Source organism: Psammomys obesus, unplaced genomic scaffold (genome assembly GCF_907164565.1).
Source record: "Psammomys obesus unplaced genomic scaffold, mPsaObe1.curated_primary_1811, whole genome shotgun sequence".
In the NCBI taxonomy this organism is placed as follows: domain Eukaryota; kingdom Metazoa; phylum Chordata; class Mammalia; order Rodentia; family Muridae; genus Psammomys; species Psammomys obesus.
The window spans coordinates 53337118-53357482 of NW_026585644.1; the positions used below are offsets into that span (position 1 = coordinate 53337118).

General features: G+C 37.0%; 1 protein-coding gene across 31 annotated transcripts in view; it reads right to left on the bottom strand.

Moving 5' to 3' along the window:
- Nrxn1 (neurexin 1) overlaps positions 1–20365 on the bottom strand; it is a 1203268-nt gene that overhangs the window by 52260 nt on the left and 1130643 nt on the right. Inside the window, exon 1 of one of the 31 annotated variants that reach the window (XM_055619905.1) lies at positions 3526–3653. The exons of the other annotated variants lie outside the window; for them this stretch is intronic. Within the exon in view, the coding sequence (XP_055475880.1) occupies positions 3526–3558 (33 nt within the window). The 5' untranslated portion in view covers positions 3559–3653. Of the gene's footprint in view, positions 1–3525; positions 3654–20365 lie in introns of those variants that run through there. 31 annotated transcript variants of the gene reach the window in all.

Below are 20365 nucleotides of genomic sequence, written 5' to 3' on the forward strand. Positions count from 1 at the left end.
ATTGTTCTGTGCTGGAGAAATGGTTCAGCAGTTTAGAATACCCATTGCTCTTGCCTTCAATTCTCAGCACCCTCATGCTGGCTCACAATCACCTGTAACTTCAGTTACAGAATCCAGGAAGTCATGTGGTTAACATGTTTACATACAGGCAAAACATTTGTCCATATGTTATAAACTAAATAAATCTAAAATGTAAAGTCTTATTTCAAATGTCATTTGCTAAATGGTAGAATATACACCTATTTCTCAAAACTCTTTAAACAATACATACAAACCAAGGCCTACAGTCCTTGGGTACATGTTTCCATTTCCTACTGGAAAACTAAAAATTACAAGTTCTAAAGGCTTTTCCCACAAATTCATCAACTGTCATAGAGTTAACTGATTGTACTTGTTGTCTGTTGTTCTCAGACACTGTGGGAATGAGCTCATTTCATGAATTAAATGGGCATCTGGACCAAACACAGAGAGAAACACATCATCATCACTATTTCAAAGTCTTTAATTTGTGATGCTCTTGCCACTAACAATTTAGTAATGTGTAAACACTTCCCTGGCTAATGTCTCAATAAGAATGTTGCTTGGCAGGTAAATGCAAATGAAGTTGGAGTCAGTTACCAAATACTAGTTTAGAGCTTTTTCTGGTTTTAATTGATTGATTGATTAGTCACTTGATTGCTTGACCCTAAGAGAGGAACTTACTCTGTACCTTGACTTGCCTTGAACTCAATATGAAGCCTGCGTACACCTCAATCCTTCCACTTCCACTCAAGTGCTTGGAAACTGATTCATATCAGTTATATTACTATATATCGTTATTTGTTGTACATATTTATAAATATATTAGTATTTCCAATATATTTGGTACCTCAAATATAAAAAATATATTTGGTATTACAAGGATATTATGAGTTCACTCTTCTTTGCCTATAGCCTACTGAAGAACTTCCATTGTGCACTCAATAGAAATTTTATCCCTTATCACTGGGTGTTTTTGTTTAATGAATAGTAGTCAGCCTGCCAAAATAGAAATCTCTGTCCCACTTTCTCTGTGCAGATTCTTACTCCTTTCTAGGAATGTTAGAGCAAATTTGCCAAATGAAGTCCATTAATTTCTAAGGATAGGATAAAATGAAAAAGGTTTTGTCTTCAGCTTCTGAAAAAAAAATACTATAAATGATCTAAGTACATTATCTTCAGTTTAGTTCAAGATACCAAAGCTAAAGATTTGTTAGATAACATAAAAGATAACATAAAAGTTATGTTGCTCAGGTGATGATCTGTGCTAAAGCCAAAATTCCAAAGTAAGTTCAAAAAAACCACTTCCTTGTTGAACAGAAATCCTCTTTTGCAAGATGATTCACCAAATTATAAACCAGTAAACTGAGAAGGACCCACGGACAAAAAGGTGTGGAGCTAAACATTTTTTTAATTTGTGTTCTTACCTCAGGATTTTGATTAAATTTGATTGCATTTAGGAGTAAAGATATGAAAAAAAAAAACTATAGGGATCATTAAAATCTGAGATTTGGGAAATAATTTGAAATTTAAAATTTGGAATTTAAAAATTCCATCCTCCATCCTCCTTTAGTCCTGAGTTTTTTTTTTTTTTTTTTTTTTTTTTTTTTTTTTTTTTTTTTTTTTTTGTTTTTTTTTTTTTTTTTTTTTTTTTTTTTTTTTTTTTTTTTTTTTTTTGAAGGGGGGAGGTAAGCTGTGTGACCAGGAGTGACAGAAAGCTGGATGGAGGATGCAAGAGGTTTACTTTATTTCAGAATTTGAACTGGTCAATGACACTCTCAGGCTTTGTGGTAAAACCAACAAAAACCTAACTAAACTCTCCAGACATTGTTCTAGACATGCACATGTATGTGAAAGTTAGAATTAAGCAACAGTGGTTACTTCTCATAGGCTGTCAATATTTTCAATACTAACTCTTTTCTAGTAAGACAAAATTTCAATAACACTCTTGATGTTTTACCCAGGTTTAGTAGAAATTAAATAATAATTTCTACATTTTCACTTAGATGCCACCAACTCAAATAGTACAAACTCAATTTTAATTTTGCTCCTATTTTTTAACATTGTAAAGACAAAAAGATCACAAACAACATATAAGCAAGGCACCATTTATAATTTTATTTGTGGGTCTTCTTTCCTAATCTAAGTAGCAGAGGCTACTGTATTTAATGTATTTAAAAATAGCTTTCACCACACACACACAAACAAACAAACAAACAAACAAACAAAAAGATATCCCATCTCATAATGAAAGAAGACACAATCAGAAGGTCCCATGTAAGAGGCCAGGCTTCCCTCACTAGGATGCAAACCATCTTCCTCCCGCCCCACCCCCAGCCCCTTGCTAACTTGCAGCCCCTTCTGTCTCCCATCTGCTCCACCCCCACCTATTGTCTCCTCTCCCCGCCAAGCATGCCAATCCCATCTGGACATCCTTTTGCTTCTGCTAGCTTTGATTCCCAGGGGTCTAGGAAATGCTTGAATGCCAAACCGTTTTTGCTCCTCACAAGAATAAGGACTAGCGAGAAGAATATCAAACAATTCTTCAGGATATACAGTCGTCCGCACCCCCCCCCAACACACACACACACACACCACATATGCCCACATGCATACATCACATACACAACCGCACACACACACACAAAGATACACAAAATTTCTCGTATACGTAAACAGAAATTTTTAGAAGCCCATCTCTAGATAAATTATTTTAAAAACCGTTTTTAGTTCTCTCATCTAGGAAGCATTTCTAGAGATTGAAGTCTTGCTACCTTTGAAATAATCAAAGTTAATAATTCCGAAAAATCAACACTTTTCATTATCTAACACATACATTTTTAAGTAAACAGAAGTGATATAAATGTTACTCAAATCCTATCATCAGGAAATATTTATAGTAGTTAAGTTTCATCACTGATCACTAATACATTTTCTGTTTCCCAACATGCGAACAAATTCAGACACAACACCTTGCGAATTCTCAGTAAAAATCTCACTGTGCCGCAAAAGCATGCACGGCCAGAATGTTAGCATCTTGAAGCAGCATTTTCACCAAATCATTAACAGCAATAAAGCAGTCCGGTAAGGATTGAAAGCAGAGTTTATTCATGCTTTTACTCGACCCAAGTTAACACACATACGGAAACACACACACACACACACACACACACACACACACAAAACACAAGTTTTGGTTGTTTTTGCCACAAGCATGCTGGAAGAAACCTCTGAAGCTCACAGAAAAGCAGCAGACAAAACCAGAAGCACCATGCTCAGGGTTTAAGGACATTTCCAAATTCAAAAGCTCTCCACAGTTCATATACAGCGTGCATCAATTTGACATGCAATCTCCAAGAAGCAACATTTTCATATTAATCTTAAAATCAGTTCATCCGAATGAGTCTGTTCGTATTTCCATTCTTATTGATTTTAAGCTTCTGGTATCTTAAACCCTGCATGCTGCAGAACTAGGCTGTGCTTAGCGGCTGTGCGAGCAGAAGCTACCTGCGAGTTTTCACAGTGCCATCTCATATCCATGTCTGTCTGGCTACCCTGCGTGCTTAGAGCTTTTTTTCTTAATTCTTAATGGAAATCCTAGGAAATTTAGTCCATCCTCTGAAATCAATACTGGTGACAGGAGAGCTCCCTGACTCAGTGGGAGATCAAGATGATAAATTGCCTGCGCATCAGCCTGGCCTATCAGTGCCCTGCACACAGATAGGCGAGAAAAGACACAGAAAAGGCTCTATCAGTCACGTGTCACAGAGGAGCCAATGGCTGGAGCGCTCCTGCAGGAAGGGATGCTGCAGTTCCGTCTGCAGTTGACGAGGCTGTTGGTACACAGCCCAGCCCGCGTAGGCTCAAAAGTCCAGCGTGTCTCTGCTGTTGAATTTGCTTCGGGACTCAAAGGGTTGCTGGGCTGCCATTAACCCTTGAACTACTCACTGAACAGGGACTTTTCCACTGTAATTCTTTTCAATCCACCTGATCACCAGTTAGAAGAAAAGCTATTTTTGTAAACATTTCATCCTGTAACTCCGATGTGCTTTCCTTCAGATCATTATCATGTTTTCGCCTAATACTAAATTAAAAGCTTTAAATCGCGACTATTATCATGTGCTCTTTATACGGGACCCCCCCCCCCCAAGCTTTATAATTGCAATTATAATTTTATTTCCGAGTTAATAAATGGCAACCCCCCCCCCCACATAATGTTGTTTATTATGAGAGTTTTGGGGGGTATTTTTTTTAAGCGAGAGCAATTATGCAATATCAAGAGATACATTGTGCTTTTTGCAAATTAGAACTTTTCTCTTTTAAATATGAAGTACTAATTAGTATTTCATTTGATTGATCATGAAAAATAAAAAAACAAACAAGCAGGCTGCACACATCACGTCTCCCAAATCCTAAAGAACAAAAGTGTTAGCTAGCAAACGAATGGAAATATGCATTTTTTTTTAATCTGCCCTCTGAGATTTAAAATAATTATTCGGTAAATAAAGGCTGAACACCTGGAATACCATATGGAAATCTGTCCCTAATACATCTGCCACACTGCTCAAATAGGAATACAGCACACACCGTGTCCTGGTAGCATGCACATTCTGATGGTGGGAAAAGAGGAGAGACCACGGTGTTTTTCAACTGACAGTACCCTGAAGAGCTAAGAAACAAAAGCTCAAATGAAATATTAAAATGTCCTTAGGAATAAATCATATAAGAAAAAAAATGCCACAGGCACTTTTTAAATTAATTTTTATTACCCAGTCTTGATGATATTCATGCATTTCAAATCCCTTTCAGAGTCAGCCAACACTACTTAGAATAGGTGAACCCGAGAATAAGAACCAATACAAACACTGTCACAAATGAAGGGTGACTGAGGTGAAATTGCTAAATTCTCTCATTCTTCATTGATTGGGGTTTTTTAAAAGGCACTCCTGAAATGCAGGACCCTGTGATACATTCTGCAAGTGTCTTTTTCCTCTTTCTTTTATTCAGCACCAGCTATGAGAAAATGACAAAGCACTCTTCAGTACCTCTGAATGTGTTGTCTTGTGCTTGATACATGGATTTGACCTATTTGTTTAATAACAGCATGGCTTCAGACAATGAGACTTTATTCTTTCAAAACAAAAGGTGAAGACTTGGAGCACCTCTCATAGAGAGAAAATAATCACCACCAAACCTGAGAATTCATCAGCTCCTTGCAGCATAGCATTGTCTTAGCTAAAACCTAAATTAGTCATTGATAATGAATTGAACAGATAAGTGACAGTACAGCCTCACAGGAAAAATACTCTGCAACTCTGTAAAATTTATTATTTAAATTTATTTATGCTTAGATGAAGATATGCCTAATATATATGCCATTCAAAATAGAGAAGACACAATGTAAATAGTAAAAGTCTGCATATATGTGCATATATACACACACAATGGTACATATGTGCGCACACACAATGGTACATATGTGTGCACACACAAATACTATGCACGCATACATACATGCACATGCATACATACACACAAACAAATGGCATATATGTGCATACGCACAGAAATTCTATGCATCTATACACACACGTACATATACACTAACACACATACACACATTCTCACACACAAACAGCCTATACTGGGTATATACACACTCACATGTGCAAATGGCATATACTGTGCATATATATACACTTATGCACATACAAATGGTATGTATGTGCATATACACACTCAAACAAATGGCATACCCTGTACATATACACATACAAATGGTATATACCGTACACACACTTACGCACATACAAATGATATGTACTGTGCATAAACCCACACATTCACACATACAAATGGCATACACTGTGTATATACACACAAGGTATATACTGTGCATATACTCACACATATGAATAGTCATATTGTGCACACACACGCACATTTATACACACATACAAATGGCATATACACATATTTTCACAGACATAAAATATCAGGTAATAGAGGTTGATGCCAGAAAGGAGACTGAATTCAAAAAGGGAAATGAGATATAGTTTAAGTGTGCAAAAGTTCCATTTTGCACACTTTCATCAACTGTATATATTCTTTACTTTGTAATTTAAAGGCAATTAACTAAGCAAAATAATGAAACCTGTGTTAATTTAGGGTTTGAGAGAAAATATTGAGGGAAAGGAGAGAGATCAGAGACGAACATGGCTCCTTTTTTATTAAAAAAAAAAGGGATCTGCTAGATACAGGCTCTGACACTATGAAGAGCTCCATTCCTGACCTCAGTTCTGACCTTCACCTCCAGATCTAAGAGGAAGCAGTACCTTACATGGGCTAACAGCTGTGAAATGTAAGGACAGTTAACCCAAAGCAGCTCTGATTCTGACAGGTACAAATGTGCAAGGATGGGAAATAAACGATTTGTCTCTTTACCCAAACCATTAATTTAGCCAGTTTAATCTTAGTTTCTAGCTGGATGGAACTAGCATGAGGAAGCAAGAGAAACCTTGAATTGCAATTCAGGATATTACTACTGCTTGAAAGGCAGGGGAACTTTTCATTTTGAGAAAACAATAATAGATTTGGACAAAAAACAAAATAAAATCAGTTTTACTGTGTTTATTTCACTCAAAATCTAGAACTAAAGTTTATAGATATTAATCTTCATTCCCTGTTTCTGCCCAGATTTCTGTAATTTTATAGGATATGGAATTAAAACAAGTGAATTGGCTAAAGTAAGTTAACGGCTGGTTGATGACTTCTTAGGGAATTTTTCTTCCAAATATCATAAATTCATGTTTTCTATGGCTGAATAATTCCTTTGTAAACATGTAGTATATCTCTTTGCCCAATCATTTATTGTTGGATTTCAAAGGTGCTTCATTTCCTAGCAGTCTTGAATAACGAAGTGGTAAGTCTGGACGTCATCTTATCTCTATAGAAGTTAGAGTCATACCCACGAGTGGTATAGTTGGGTTATGGGTTCTAATTTTATTTTGCCGAGAAGAGGAACTCCATACTGAATTCCATAGTTGATGTATTAGCTTATACGCCCACAGGCAGTGAATAAGTGTTTCCTCCCCTCTCCCTACATCCTTGCCAATATTTGCTGTCTTTTACTTCCTTTATTATTGATACTCTGTGGATACATTGAATCTCAAAATAATTTTACTTTTCTTATGACAAAGAACATTGACTGATCACTTTTTAAAATATATATTGGCCATTTATATTTCTTTTTTTGAGAACTGTCTGTTCAGATTTTTACTGTTTTTTTTTATTTGCAAATTGCTTAGGGTTTCAAATTTCATCTAAACTTATTTAAAACTTATGGTGGTGACTCTGCCCTCCTCCAATCTCCCTAACCCCAAAATGGATATTCAAGAGGCAAAGGAGCATTTTATGATTGTTATAACTAGAGGTTATTGTAATGGCATTGTCTGATGCTTTATATTTGATTCTTAATTATTTTACTCCCTGAAGTCTGCTTGCTTTTTTTTTTTTTTTTTTTTTTTTTTTTAGAAGCAGACACTCAGTACCCAAAATGATTTGTAATCCTTGCCTCCAAATTATCCCTGATTGGCTGAATAAATGGCAGCATACCTGGGCAGGGCAGAAGTGAGGAAGCAGGGCACAAGGTTCATGGGCTTGAGGACAGAAGGCTCACAGGAGGGAGAGCAAGAGCAGGAGTGAAGGCGAAGGCAGACCACCAAGGGTTTGCCTAAAGGAAAACCAGGTGGCTGGGAGAAATTTGCTTTGAGGATCGACATTGTGGGAGAGAAGCAGCCTAGATAGAAAGCATGTGCAAGTATTTATATTATTTTGAATGGGAAGTATCCCAGATAGGAATGATTAGAACAAATAGCATGCAATGCGGGACTGGAAGATGGGGAGGTAGTTTAGAGGGTTAGTATCTGCCCAGCCCCAGGTGAAGTAAGGGTTATTAAATATTCATCAGGTGTGTGTGGGTTAATAATAACCACTGTAGTAATCACATGGTTTCATAACATTAATAGTCAATTTTTCTACAACAGGCTGTAGCTAAGCTGCCTTTTCTGGCCACAGTGAGAGAGGATGAGCTTCGTCCTGCTGCAATTTGATGTGCCAGGCTTGGTTGGTACCCTGGGGACTTTCCTTTCTCTAAAAAGAGGGAAAGAAGGGAGAGGGGGAGGTGAGAGTGGGGACACGGGGCTGTGATCAGGCTGTAATGTGATTAAATAAATAAAGGGGAAAAGGATTCAACATAAGTAATTGAATAAAATAAATTGAATTAAAACTAAAATGTTTAGTACTCACATTAACAAAAATTAATAATACAAAGATAGGCAACACTAATTTTAAGTGCATTTCCCTTATTTATGTGGTGTTTGAATGACAACAATCTCCCACGATCCGCTATTAGTGGCACTGTTTGGGTAGGTAGGTTAGCCTTGCTGGAGGAAGGACACCTCTGGAGGCAGAATATGAGAGCTCATAGCCACCTTCTAGCATGTTTTGTTTTTAAAGGAAGATGTGATCTTGATTCCAGCCACCTGCTGCTTTGCCTCCACTGTCACTGTGGACTCCTCCTCTAGAACTATAAACCAATGTAAACTCTTCCTTCTGTAGTTGCTTTTCGTTATGCTGTTTCTTCACAGCAACCAAAAGTGCGTAATACAATTTACTAGTAAAAACAGTACCAATTCAAATTGTAATTTATATAGATAAGAAATTTTATATTTTTGTGTTAGTTATTTTTTAATTTGAAAATAAATGAAATCATATATGCCCCCCCCCAAAACAAAACAACTGAATCTATATTGTTATCTAGTGATTATGGGCATACAGAACAACTTGTACAGAGGAGTGAGCTGGCCCCAAGTAATAGTAGTACCAGATACCAAAAACATACTCTAAATACCAGGCATTTCTACTTCATTTCCAACAATTTTTTAAAATTGTATGTTGTGATTTATATTATCAAGACGCAAAAGATAAATCCAGATGAAGAGAGTTTGGACTAGACTAGTTATAGAAAGAAGAAAACCATGAATAAGGATGAAAAATGGAAGAACAATTCAAAGTATGGTGACCTGGAAATCAATTGAAAAAGAAATGTGTTTAAAGGATGTTAGGGCCAGTTTGCTAATATGCTGCCTTCATATTTTTCATAGATTTTCTTTTTATTAGAGTAAAATGGGAAATTAATCTCATTTAAATTAACAATACAAATACCAATGACTTTGGTTCTGATGGCCCATGACATTTGCATTTTGCATGGGAGTGCTTGAGACATAATATGAAGAATGTAAGGGCTTCTTTCACCATCAAAATAAAATTCTTAGGCTACTTGACCCATACTCTAAGACAGGAATAGTAACTAGAAAGCAATCAAGGCCTGTCATGAATCACCCTGTAGCATGGCTTGCAGAAGAGGCAAATTGCCATTACTTTCCCTCAGAAACTCCCTACAGTATTTGTCTATATATCAAATCTTTTCATCCATAGAAATGGGTCCGAAAGACAGAGTTCTCAAGACCAGTGTCAGGTGCATTCTGTTCTTCACATGTCATACCAATTCCCATGCTTCATCAAGTCTGATATGGTCATGGTCAGTGCAGCAGGGCTTAGCTACAGAGCTAGGTAGCAATGAGAGCAACAAACCACATTAGAGCTGTTGCTAATACATACAAGTGGCAGGAATGAAGTCTAGATCTCTCCTTCCCTCTTCCTGCCACCTCCTCCACTTTCTGTGAGCAAAGTGCTGAAAGGGTAACAGTTATAAAGAGAACCCTAAAGTCTGTGGCTTTCACAGCATACTGTTGTATGAGGCAATATTGCTTGCAAGAATTCTGTTCAAGATGATAGGTTTTCATAATTCAGCTTTTGTAACTCAAGTAATTCAGCCTGTTCTTGTGTATACCAAACCTTGATACAAAGTTTGAATAGTAACTTTAAACATCTGAGAGTATGGATAAACATAATGTTGAGAAGTTTCAAGATTGTTTAAACACACACACACACACACACACACACACAAGGGTGAGAGAGAACGAGACATGCAACATGATCAGTGGGTAAAGACACTTTCCACCAAGCCCTGATGACCTGTGTTCAATCTCTGCGACCCACATGGTGGAAGACAGACTCTTCCAAGTTGTTGTCTGAACTCCACACATGTACCAAGTCATGTCCCAAAACCAATACATAAAGAAACGTAGCTACAAAAAAAATAACAACTATTAACCAGAGTGTCATTTAGAGGACAGGAAAAAGCTGATATCAAGTTAGAGATAGGACAGGCTCTCTTCTGCCCTGTCTATATGACACTGATAAAACTAAAGGACCAAGAACTGCTGCTATTGTGAATGGAGTGTCAAAGCCTTCAAAATATTCAAATGAGTGTCTGTAGATTAGGAAACACAAAATGATATGCTTCAGTTATTTTGGTTTTGTTTTTAATTTTTGGCTTCTCAGGGACAAGATCTCTAGGTCAGGTGGGCCTGGAACTCACTCTGTAGCCCATGCTGACTTCTAATCTTAAAGTCTTCCTGCTTCAGCTTCCTGGGGGTGGGGGCCACCAGCATGAGCTGCTATGCCTAGCTCACAAGAATTTGAGTAGTTGCATATGGTTTTTTGAAAATGTAAATTGTCACACCACAGTCATCATGAATGAGAAGTGGGATGCATGGATGACTTTTTAAAAGACATATGTCAGGAAGCAAGCTCCAGTTGAGAGACAAGATCATACAGGCAATTATTTTGGAATCTTTTAATTTTTATGAGGGGGAAAATAGAACTGGTGGGAACATCACAGTAGAATGTCTTCATTCATATTTATTATTAGTTTCGCCTTTCTTTTCTCCCTTATAATGTCAACACTTGTTTGAAAAACAATAGATCATTAAAGTTCTATTACCTACTAACTTAACACCCACTAGTGTGCTTTAGTGATAAGATGAGGATTAATATCCACGTGAATAAATTCCATGGATTCATACTTCCTTCCTTTCAATTCTTGCCTTTTATCTTATTTTTTATATTGATTATTTCTCTAAGTAATGTGTATTTATGTATTTGCCTGTGTGTGTGGGGGGGGTGTGGGTGTGCATGTGTATAGTTTGTGTGCATGTGTGAATGGGTTTTGACATACATGCATGAGTCCAGGGATTGACACTGCATATCATCCTTGATCATTTTCCACCTTCGCGTTTGAAGCAGGGTTTCATCACTGAAACTGGAGCGCATTTTGACTAAACTGGCTGGATGATGAGCTCCATACCTTTTCCTCTTCAGTGCTGAGACTGAAGGCATGTGGTGGCATGCCTGGTGTTTACATGATTGCCAGAGATGCAGGCTCAGATCCATGTGCTCTCGCAACAGGCATTTCTGCTGACTGAACTATTCCCCAGTCCTATGTAGGCTTTTTAGGGGCAAAAATATATGGTCAGCCTTGCTCCTAAGTAAACAGTGAATACGTTGTGTTTATGTGTTTAGGAATATGTATTCCATATACTTATATGAATGCAACAATAATTAATGAAAAGAGGCCATTAATTTGAAACAGAGCAAGGAGGGTTATGTAGGCAGGTTTGGAGGGAGAAAAAAGAAGGATGAAATTATATAATTATATGATAATCTCAAAAATAAAATAAATAATAAAAAATGGCCTTATAATCTTTATATTAGCATTATACACTGAGAACTATTTTAAAATATACAGGAATTAAGTCTTACAGTGATTAACATCTATATTCTTCAAAATAGGTCACATATAATTTCTTTTCAAATTAGAACTAGCTTCAGTGCTCTAGAATAGCTATTTTCAAAGTCTCTTAAGAACTGTGAAGACACTTAAATACTTGAATTTCTACAAACTTCCTTGGAGACTTCCTGCTGTGCAGTACTCTAAAGTCTCCACTGTTATTAAGAATTACATCTTGCTGGACACGGTGGTACACAACTTTAATCCCAGCACTCGGGAGGCGGAAACAAGCAGATATCTGAATTCAAGACCAGCCTGGTCTACAGAACAAATTCCAGGGTAGCCAGGGCTGTCTCAAAATAAAACAAAAACAAAACTGCATCTTTAGATAAGAATCCTAGGGCCATGTGTTTCAAACTCAGAATTCTTCACACACACACAAAAATCTATCAACAGGATGTCTTTTTTGTTAATTTTGTAAACATTTATTTGCGTGTGGATGAGGGGTTTGTGTGTGTGTGTGTGTGTGTGTGTGTGTGGTATAGTGTGCATATGAGTGGTGGGGTGTGTATGTAGTGTGTAGTGTGTGTGTGTGTGTGCATATGTATGTGCATGTGTCTCTGTATGTGGTGAATATGTGTGTCTGTGTCTGTGTTTGCACGAATGCACCTGTGGCCCTTGGCATACACATAGATGTCAGAGGCCAGCTTGCAAGAATCAGGCATCAGTTCTCACCTTCTAGCACATAGATTTCAGACTGACCTCATGTTGTCAGGCTTGACAGAAAGAGACTTTACCCACTTAACCATTCTGCAGTTCAATTACAGAAAGTTATATGAGACCCCCAAAATGATTGAAAAATTAAATGTACTAAAGATACTATCCACCAACAGAAATGTGTGGGGCAATTTCACAGAAGAATAGAAAAAATGTTTATTATGTAGAATCATTCAATAAGCAATATTATTCCCAATCTGGTTTTATAAAGTAAAGTCAGCTTTAGTTAAGAATATTTTGGAGCAAAGAGGATTTGTGTGTACAGAACCCGGCCAGGTAGCCTGTCCAGGCTGAGACTCTGAACTGTGCTAGGAATTCACAGAAGTTTTCTTAGGATGGCCATCTACAATGAGTGCTCAGTGTTGTCCTAACAGAAGGACAGTTAGTCTGATTTGCAAATAGAAGTGATTCACAGGCTGAAACAGACTATCAGATTCAGAGATCTTCTTGTCATTGTTTGTTTCTGAGGTGGTTTTTAGGCCAGAGACTGAAATGAGAGGGCAGTAGGGCTGAAAGTGTTTCTGACACAGTCTCTTTTATACTGCCATTCTCTCCTCCTGTTCGACATTTCTGAACTCCTTAGCATCCTGTATGTTTCCCAACTTTAACATATGGATGACTAATCGCTTACTTTGATCCATCTCCAAGACCCAAAGGACAAATTCAGGGTCTGATCCTTTTAGGATATGGTGAGATAGTGAATAGGGAAATACTGGTTCTCAAGCAGAAGTCTCTGAACAAGGATTTTTTATTTTTTTAAAAATTTATTTATTTTTTTTATAAATTACAGTTTATTTACTTTGTAGCCCAGCTATAGCCCCTCTTTTTGAGGGTTGATTGAGAAGAACATTAATCACTAAAGCTGTAGTTAATGGTTAAGTTTATCAGAAATACAGGAGGGAGAAGATACAAAGGACCAAAGAGAAAGTTAAAAAGGAGAAAAGAAAATAATACGGTAAATTTAATTCAGGCACATTAATAAGCCATGGGAGGAAGGGTGCAGTAAGTGACTGGTAATCTTAAAACACAAATAATGTTATAACCAGTAATAATTATGCAACAAGTGTAGCTGCAGGAAACGACAGAACACTTTACCCTGTGTGTAACTGTAAGTACATGAACACAGGGAATGGATATTTTCACTAATGAGAAGCAAATACCCTATCATTTGTTAAATGATAGGAACAAAGTTCTGCCTTAATACAAGGAAAATTAAGGAACAGAGGACTTTTCAAATGCACACTCCAATAAATACCATGTTTCATGAGTAATTTCTATAAGGCAGATATATTGAATTCATGCGGGTTAATATTTCAAATCAATCAGTGGTTTTCCAAACTAAAGATGTCTTATTTAGGGTACTTATTAAAAATGCAGTTGGTAACCTTACATTGATCTTCAAAACTTTATAACTTTTCCTTGAAATTACAACTTAAAGGATAAAATTAAAAATTGCATATTTCAAATAAATCTGCTATGAACATTAGTTGAACAAATGTCCTTGTTGTATTGTGGAGCATGTTTTGGGTGTATGTCCAGGAGTGGTATAGCTGGATCTTGAGATAGCACTATTCCCAATTTTTTGAGAAAGTGCCAGATTGATTTCCAAACAGGAAACAATCCAGATGTCCCTTAATGGAGGAATGGGTGCAGAAATTGAGGCACATTTACATAATGGAACGCTACTTATCTATTAAAAATGAGGAAATCATGAAATTTGCAGGCAAATCGATGGAATGAGAAAAGATCATTCTTAGTGAGGTAACCCAGAAAAAGAAAGAGAGGCATGGCACACACTTATTTAGAGGATATTAGCCATATAACATAGGATAGCTATACTAAAATCTGCAGACCTAAAGAAACTAAACTTTAAGGAGACCATAGAGAGGATGTTTCAGAATGGCAAACAGGATAGGCACCAGAAGCGGTGGAGGAGAGGAAAAAGGATGGAAGCCTGTTGTAGAGGGTCCTCTGAAAGACTCCACCCAACAGGGGATCGAAGAAGATGCTGAGACTCACAGCCAAATTATTAACACTGCACAGGGAGTCTTTAAGAAAGAGGGATAGAAGGACACAGAAGGGACAGGAGCCCCTCAAGGAGACCAACAAAGCTAAAAAATCTGAGTGCAGGGGGTTCTGTAGAGATTGATGCACTAACCAAAGCGATGCATGGAGAAGACCTAGACACCCTGCTCAGATGTGGCCGATTGGCAGCTCAGTCTCCATGTGGCTCCCCAAGTAAAGGAATCAGGGGCTGCCTCTGTCATGAACTTTGGTTGCCAGCAGTTTGATCACTTGTCCCTTGAGATGTGGTCTTGCCAGGCCACAGAGGAAGAGGATCCAGGCAATCCTGATGAGACTTGATAAGCTATGGGCAGATGACAGTGGTGGAGAACTCCCCTTTTCAGTGGACTAGGGGAAGGGGATGGGGGGAAAGGGAGAGAGGATGGGAATGGGAGGAGTTGAGGTAAGGGCTCCAATAGGAATATATAATATTCATTGTAAATTTTAAAATAAAAATTTAAAAATCTGCATATTTCACACATATTCCAGATGGTTCTTGGGTAGCTTGCTTTGTACCTTACTTTGAGACACACTCTCCTATGTGTATTCTCCTCCTCCATATACTTCTGGCCGACTGTCACAGGAACCTTCAATGTGCTGGAAAATCCAGCTCCATTACTAAAATGTAACTTCTTTAATGATAGGATCGGTTATTTCTGAAAAGATTTCTTTAAAAACTGATAATGTATTTGGTACACAATCATTTCATTTATCTCTCTTATCTATCACACCAATTATACCTATAAACTTACATCCACTCAACGATCACTACTTGAGTGAGTGACCAATAAGACCATAACAAGTCAAATTAGATACAAAGTCCTACCACCTTGAGAAAACATGACTGTTGATGATGATTTGTAGTTTGAGTTTTTCACCTCATTCATGTTTATATCATCCATCTTTCTACTTACCTAAGTATCTATGTATCATCCATGTATCTATGTATCTATCCATCATCCATGTATCTATATATCTATCTATGTATCTATCTACTTATCTAACTCACTTTAAAATAATCATAATAATGAAGTTTTGTTGTTTTATAATTTAATATGATAACATATATACATTTTAACCTTGATTTAGAACACATTATTATTATTATTATTCTGGTAACAGAATTGACCATTAAATCTGTGTGCTCTAATCTACATAACTGTTGTGTACATTTTGGATAATAAGCTAACTTTTATTTTGCATTTCTGCCATTATAAATGAAACCCTTCTTTTCTGTATTTCTCATGGCATAAACTCCCATAAGCAGGATTTAGTATTCTAAAGATGTACATGTTTCTGCAGATCTTGACATAATCTGCCAAACTCCGTTTCAAAAAGACTTGTTTTAATTTTCACGTTGTCTCCAGGATGTTGTGCTCTCCTACGTCCTTGCTGGTGTGAACATGTTGTCTTTTCTATCTGGGGATGCCCTTTCCCGTTTAAGAAAATTCTGGTCCACACCCACACACTGCATTGTACCAAGCTCAAATGCTATTCTCTCTTACAGACTTTCTGAAGCCTCTAGGCAGTTAGTCACTGTTCCCACAGTACTTTGTAATACTTACCAAGCAATTCTGGGTTTCTAGTAGTTTATGTATTTCTTTCTCTTTTTTGCAGACAATTAACAACTGGAGGAATGATACTTGTCCCATCTCATCCAGTCAGCTCAGACCTTGGGCTCTGGTTATTCTTATTCCAAATGGAAAGCACCAATGTGTGAAAATGATTCTCAACCAAGGTTTATGACTCCATTTTGGGGTTAAAACTATTGTCTTGTTTGACATCATGAACATCTGCCTTACTCTTGAACATTTACATTGTTACTGGTCTTTAAAAATATTTGTACATTTTAATATTTATAGATTTCATGGATCTATTTTTAATAAAATTTTGCAACACTAATTTGGACCTGGATGGCAAAGCTCTGTCACATGCTATGAATGAGGTCTTTGAAAAGAACTTTTGAGCACACTGGAATCAGAGTAGTCTCCTTTTAGTCTAAAATAAAGCCAGTTTTATGAATTAAATGTTAGAAATAGTGAGCAGTATTAGACAGTACCTGTGGAGAATGCAGCCAGTACATAACACTACCTCAGGGAAAGAAAAATATTAAGAAACAAAAAACAAAAAACAAAAACAAAAAAACCAGCTCTTGCGATGAACAAAATAAGAATGTATCAGGAAGCGTCCCCAGATGTTATATCAATATGCATTTTATCATCTAAAGTTTAATTTTTGTTCTTATTGGAAACATAATAGATGCAGGCAAAGCAAGTATGTCATAACTGCACTTTGAAAATATGAAGCCAAACGCCTCGGATTTCTGCTTACAAGAGAGAAATAGAGACACAATGCATATATTCTTACTCCTATTTCAGCCCCATTCTGGTAGAATCACTAGTCCTTACTGAAAATTTTTAATTAATCAGTTGAGAGTTCAAGTGTTGAAACACAGACTGTTAAGAATAATACAAATAATAAGAGAAATCCTCTTGTAGCAATATAAACATTCTTTTCTATGAATAATTTAAAATGAAAAAAAGTCAGGAAACCCTTAAGACATTGGCAGATGGAGGGAGCTGCCTCCTAGAGCAGTAGTTTTTAGGGCATGCACTCAGGGGTACTACTGTGGGCCATTATTCACTTAGTTCTTCTGTCATTCAATAATTTCATTAATTCATTAATATTATAATATAAGTAGGTATAAGAAATTAGGAGAAAGAAAGAAAAATGTGAAAGTTCTCCAAGAACTCTCTCTCTATCTCTCTCTCCCCCTCTGTCTATCTATCTATCTTATTCAAATATACAGTATAGACAGAGGAAGGAAGTAAAGAAGGAAGGGAGGGAAAGAGGGAGCGAGGGAAAGAAGAAGGGAGAAGTGATCCATTATAAGACACAACAGTGGGTGACAGTTTAGAGAAAGGTGATTTCTGTGCATATACTCTATGTTGAGTTCTGCTTATGCACTGGAAGAATAAAAGAAGGATATGTGGATTTTCATTTCTGGTTTTGTGGCTTTACATCTGTGTTACGTACTTTTCTTTAAAAGGAAACAATTAAGTCATTTTTGCCAATCAAAATCATGTAACATTTGGCTAAAGGGAAGAAAATAACTTAGTTGGAGAACACAACAGTGAAAACATGTATAAGTCAAGAGCTTTGATAAGATAATTACCTTAACCTCTCTAAGTCCCAGCTTAAGGCTCCATAAAATGAAAGTGATGGAAAAAACATACCTTTAAATTTTTCCACATGGTATAGATGAAACAAACTGTTATGTGCACCAGGCAAGCTGACACACATTCAGTGGCTAATAAATTGTAGTAAATACACATGTGTGAATAAAAACAACTAAAGAAAAGGCCATGATGCCAAAGAGATGGTATGGGAGGGGATGGAAGAAGAAAAGTAAAGACCAAAAATGATATAATTATATTTTAATAAAAATACTTTTATTAAAGAACGTTTGTTTTTGGGACTGCAAAGTGCCTTTCAGTGTTTCTGTTCATCCATATAATTTATTTTTGATATAGGCCATTCCTATAATGCAATTAACATTTTAACTTCAATGAAGCCTAAAAGATTTTGCTTAGTGAGTATAGTTCTTAGAGTTTTTCTTATTTGCAATTTATGTATAGATTTGTGCAGTCTATGAAAGGCACTACATTTTGTTATGTGATTTACTGAACGTTGTGGAAAACAGGATTTGTTTCAGTTGTCATTTGTATGTGAACTGTAGTGAGATCAATAGAAATCAATGAAGTCATTCGTACGCACCGAGCTTACCTGCTATAAATACTACATACACAGCTTTACATGCAAAGTAAATAGATTTCCCAAGCATGGTCCCCTACCAGGCACAATCCCATCAGTCTGGCTAACTATCTTCCTTTCATTGAAGAAAACCTGATGGGATTCTAGTGAGAGTGATATTATCATAGGATGAACTTGAATCTGCACTACTTATTATTCAAAACAAAAATCAAAGCTTAGTCCCTTCAGAAGCGAAACTGCTTTTATCAGTTTTATCAGTTTTCACTTAAAACATACTTCATAGGACTCTGGCTAAAATGTTCAATCCCCATCCCGAAAGGCAAAGGGGATGGACATCAGAAGAAGAAGAAAACAGGAAACAAGTTAGGAACCTGCCACAGAGGGCCTCTGAAAGGCTCTGCCCTGCAGACTATCAAAACAGATGCTGAGACTTATGGGCAGAGTGCATGGAATCTTATGAAAGAACTGTGAAATAGTAAGATCTGGAGAGGACAGGAACCCCACAAGGAGAGCAACAGAACCAGAAAATTTGAACACAGGGGTCTTTCCAGAGACTCGTACTCCAACCAAGTACCATGCATGGAGATAACCTAGAACCCCTGCACAGATGTAGCCCATGGCAGTTTGTTGTCCAAGTGGGTTCCACAGTAATGGGAATAGGGACTGCCTCTGATATAAACTGATTGGCCTGCTCTTTGATCACATCCCCCTTAGGGGGGAGCAGCCTTACCAGGCCACAGAGGATGACAATGCAGCCAGTCCTGATGAGATTTGATAGACTAAGATCAGAAGGAAGGAGAGGGGTACCTCCCCTATCAGTGGACTAAGGGAGGGGCATTTGTGAAGAAGGGGGAGGGAAGGTGGGACTAGGAGGGGAGGAGGGAAGGGTTTATGGGAATAAAGTGTAACTAATAAAAGTTTAAAAAATATAAATAAATAAATGAAGCAAAAAAAAAAATACCTCATATCTGATTGGGGCATGCCAATATGTAAGGCTATAACACTGCAGAAACACCCCTGCTGGATGGCTCAAGAATATATGCTTGATTTGTACAACAGCCAAATGTTCATCCACTCAGCAAAACAAACAAACAAACAAACAAAAACTGCAGTATGTTCTAGACTCCACTACCGTGAAAGAATAAGAAATTCTATCACATTGTGAACAATTTAAAAGAATGTTTAGGGCTGGTGAAACAGTGGCAGGGTTTAGACATCTACTAAGAATAAGCCTAATGATTTGGGTTTGACCTGAGATTCCTACCCATTCCTGCAAGTTGTCTTCAGGCCTCCTCATGTATGTCATGGCGCTCTTCAGTGAATGTACACATCTGTGCTTGTGCACACTCTCTCACACACACACTCACACACACACACACACACACCCATGGCTACAAAAAGTTTTCTTAACTATATATTACGGGAATAAAATAAATGAAGGGACAGTTGTCTAAAATCCCAGAGGTCATGGAGCATGTGTCTTTAACATAAGTAATCCAACGTTTCTCTAAAGCAGTCACTGTCAAATGACCTTTGTCTAAGGCTTAGCTTTATTCTTAAAGATTGCTGAAGACTCCAACATTGCTTTTGCAGATCGTGTATAGCGATGTTTGTGAATACACTAGTAACTGAACAGCTTACTTAGAAATTATAATTTTAATTCAATTTAAATTTAAATTATGGGCTAGAAAAATGGAAGCAGTGCTTAAGACTCAAGTAGGGTTCCTGGGAGCCATCCTGGGGCTCACAAACAAATGTAATTCCAGCTCCTGGGAATTCAATGTCTTCATCTGGCCTCTGTGAGCAACTACTACCTGCCACACACACAAATAAATAATAAAATACATCTTCAAAAGTGTAATATCTATTAGAAAATAAAAACAAAACAAACATTTACCTTATTTAAAGCTAACAAACTTACTAATATTAGCATAGCAGAAATATTAAAATAATCTTATAAAATACCTTCTAAAAATTTCTATTTATCTAACCTGAGCCCATAGAGGCTTACATACTCGAAATCCCAACCAGGCAACA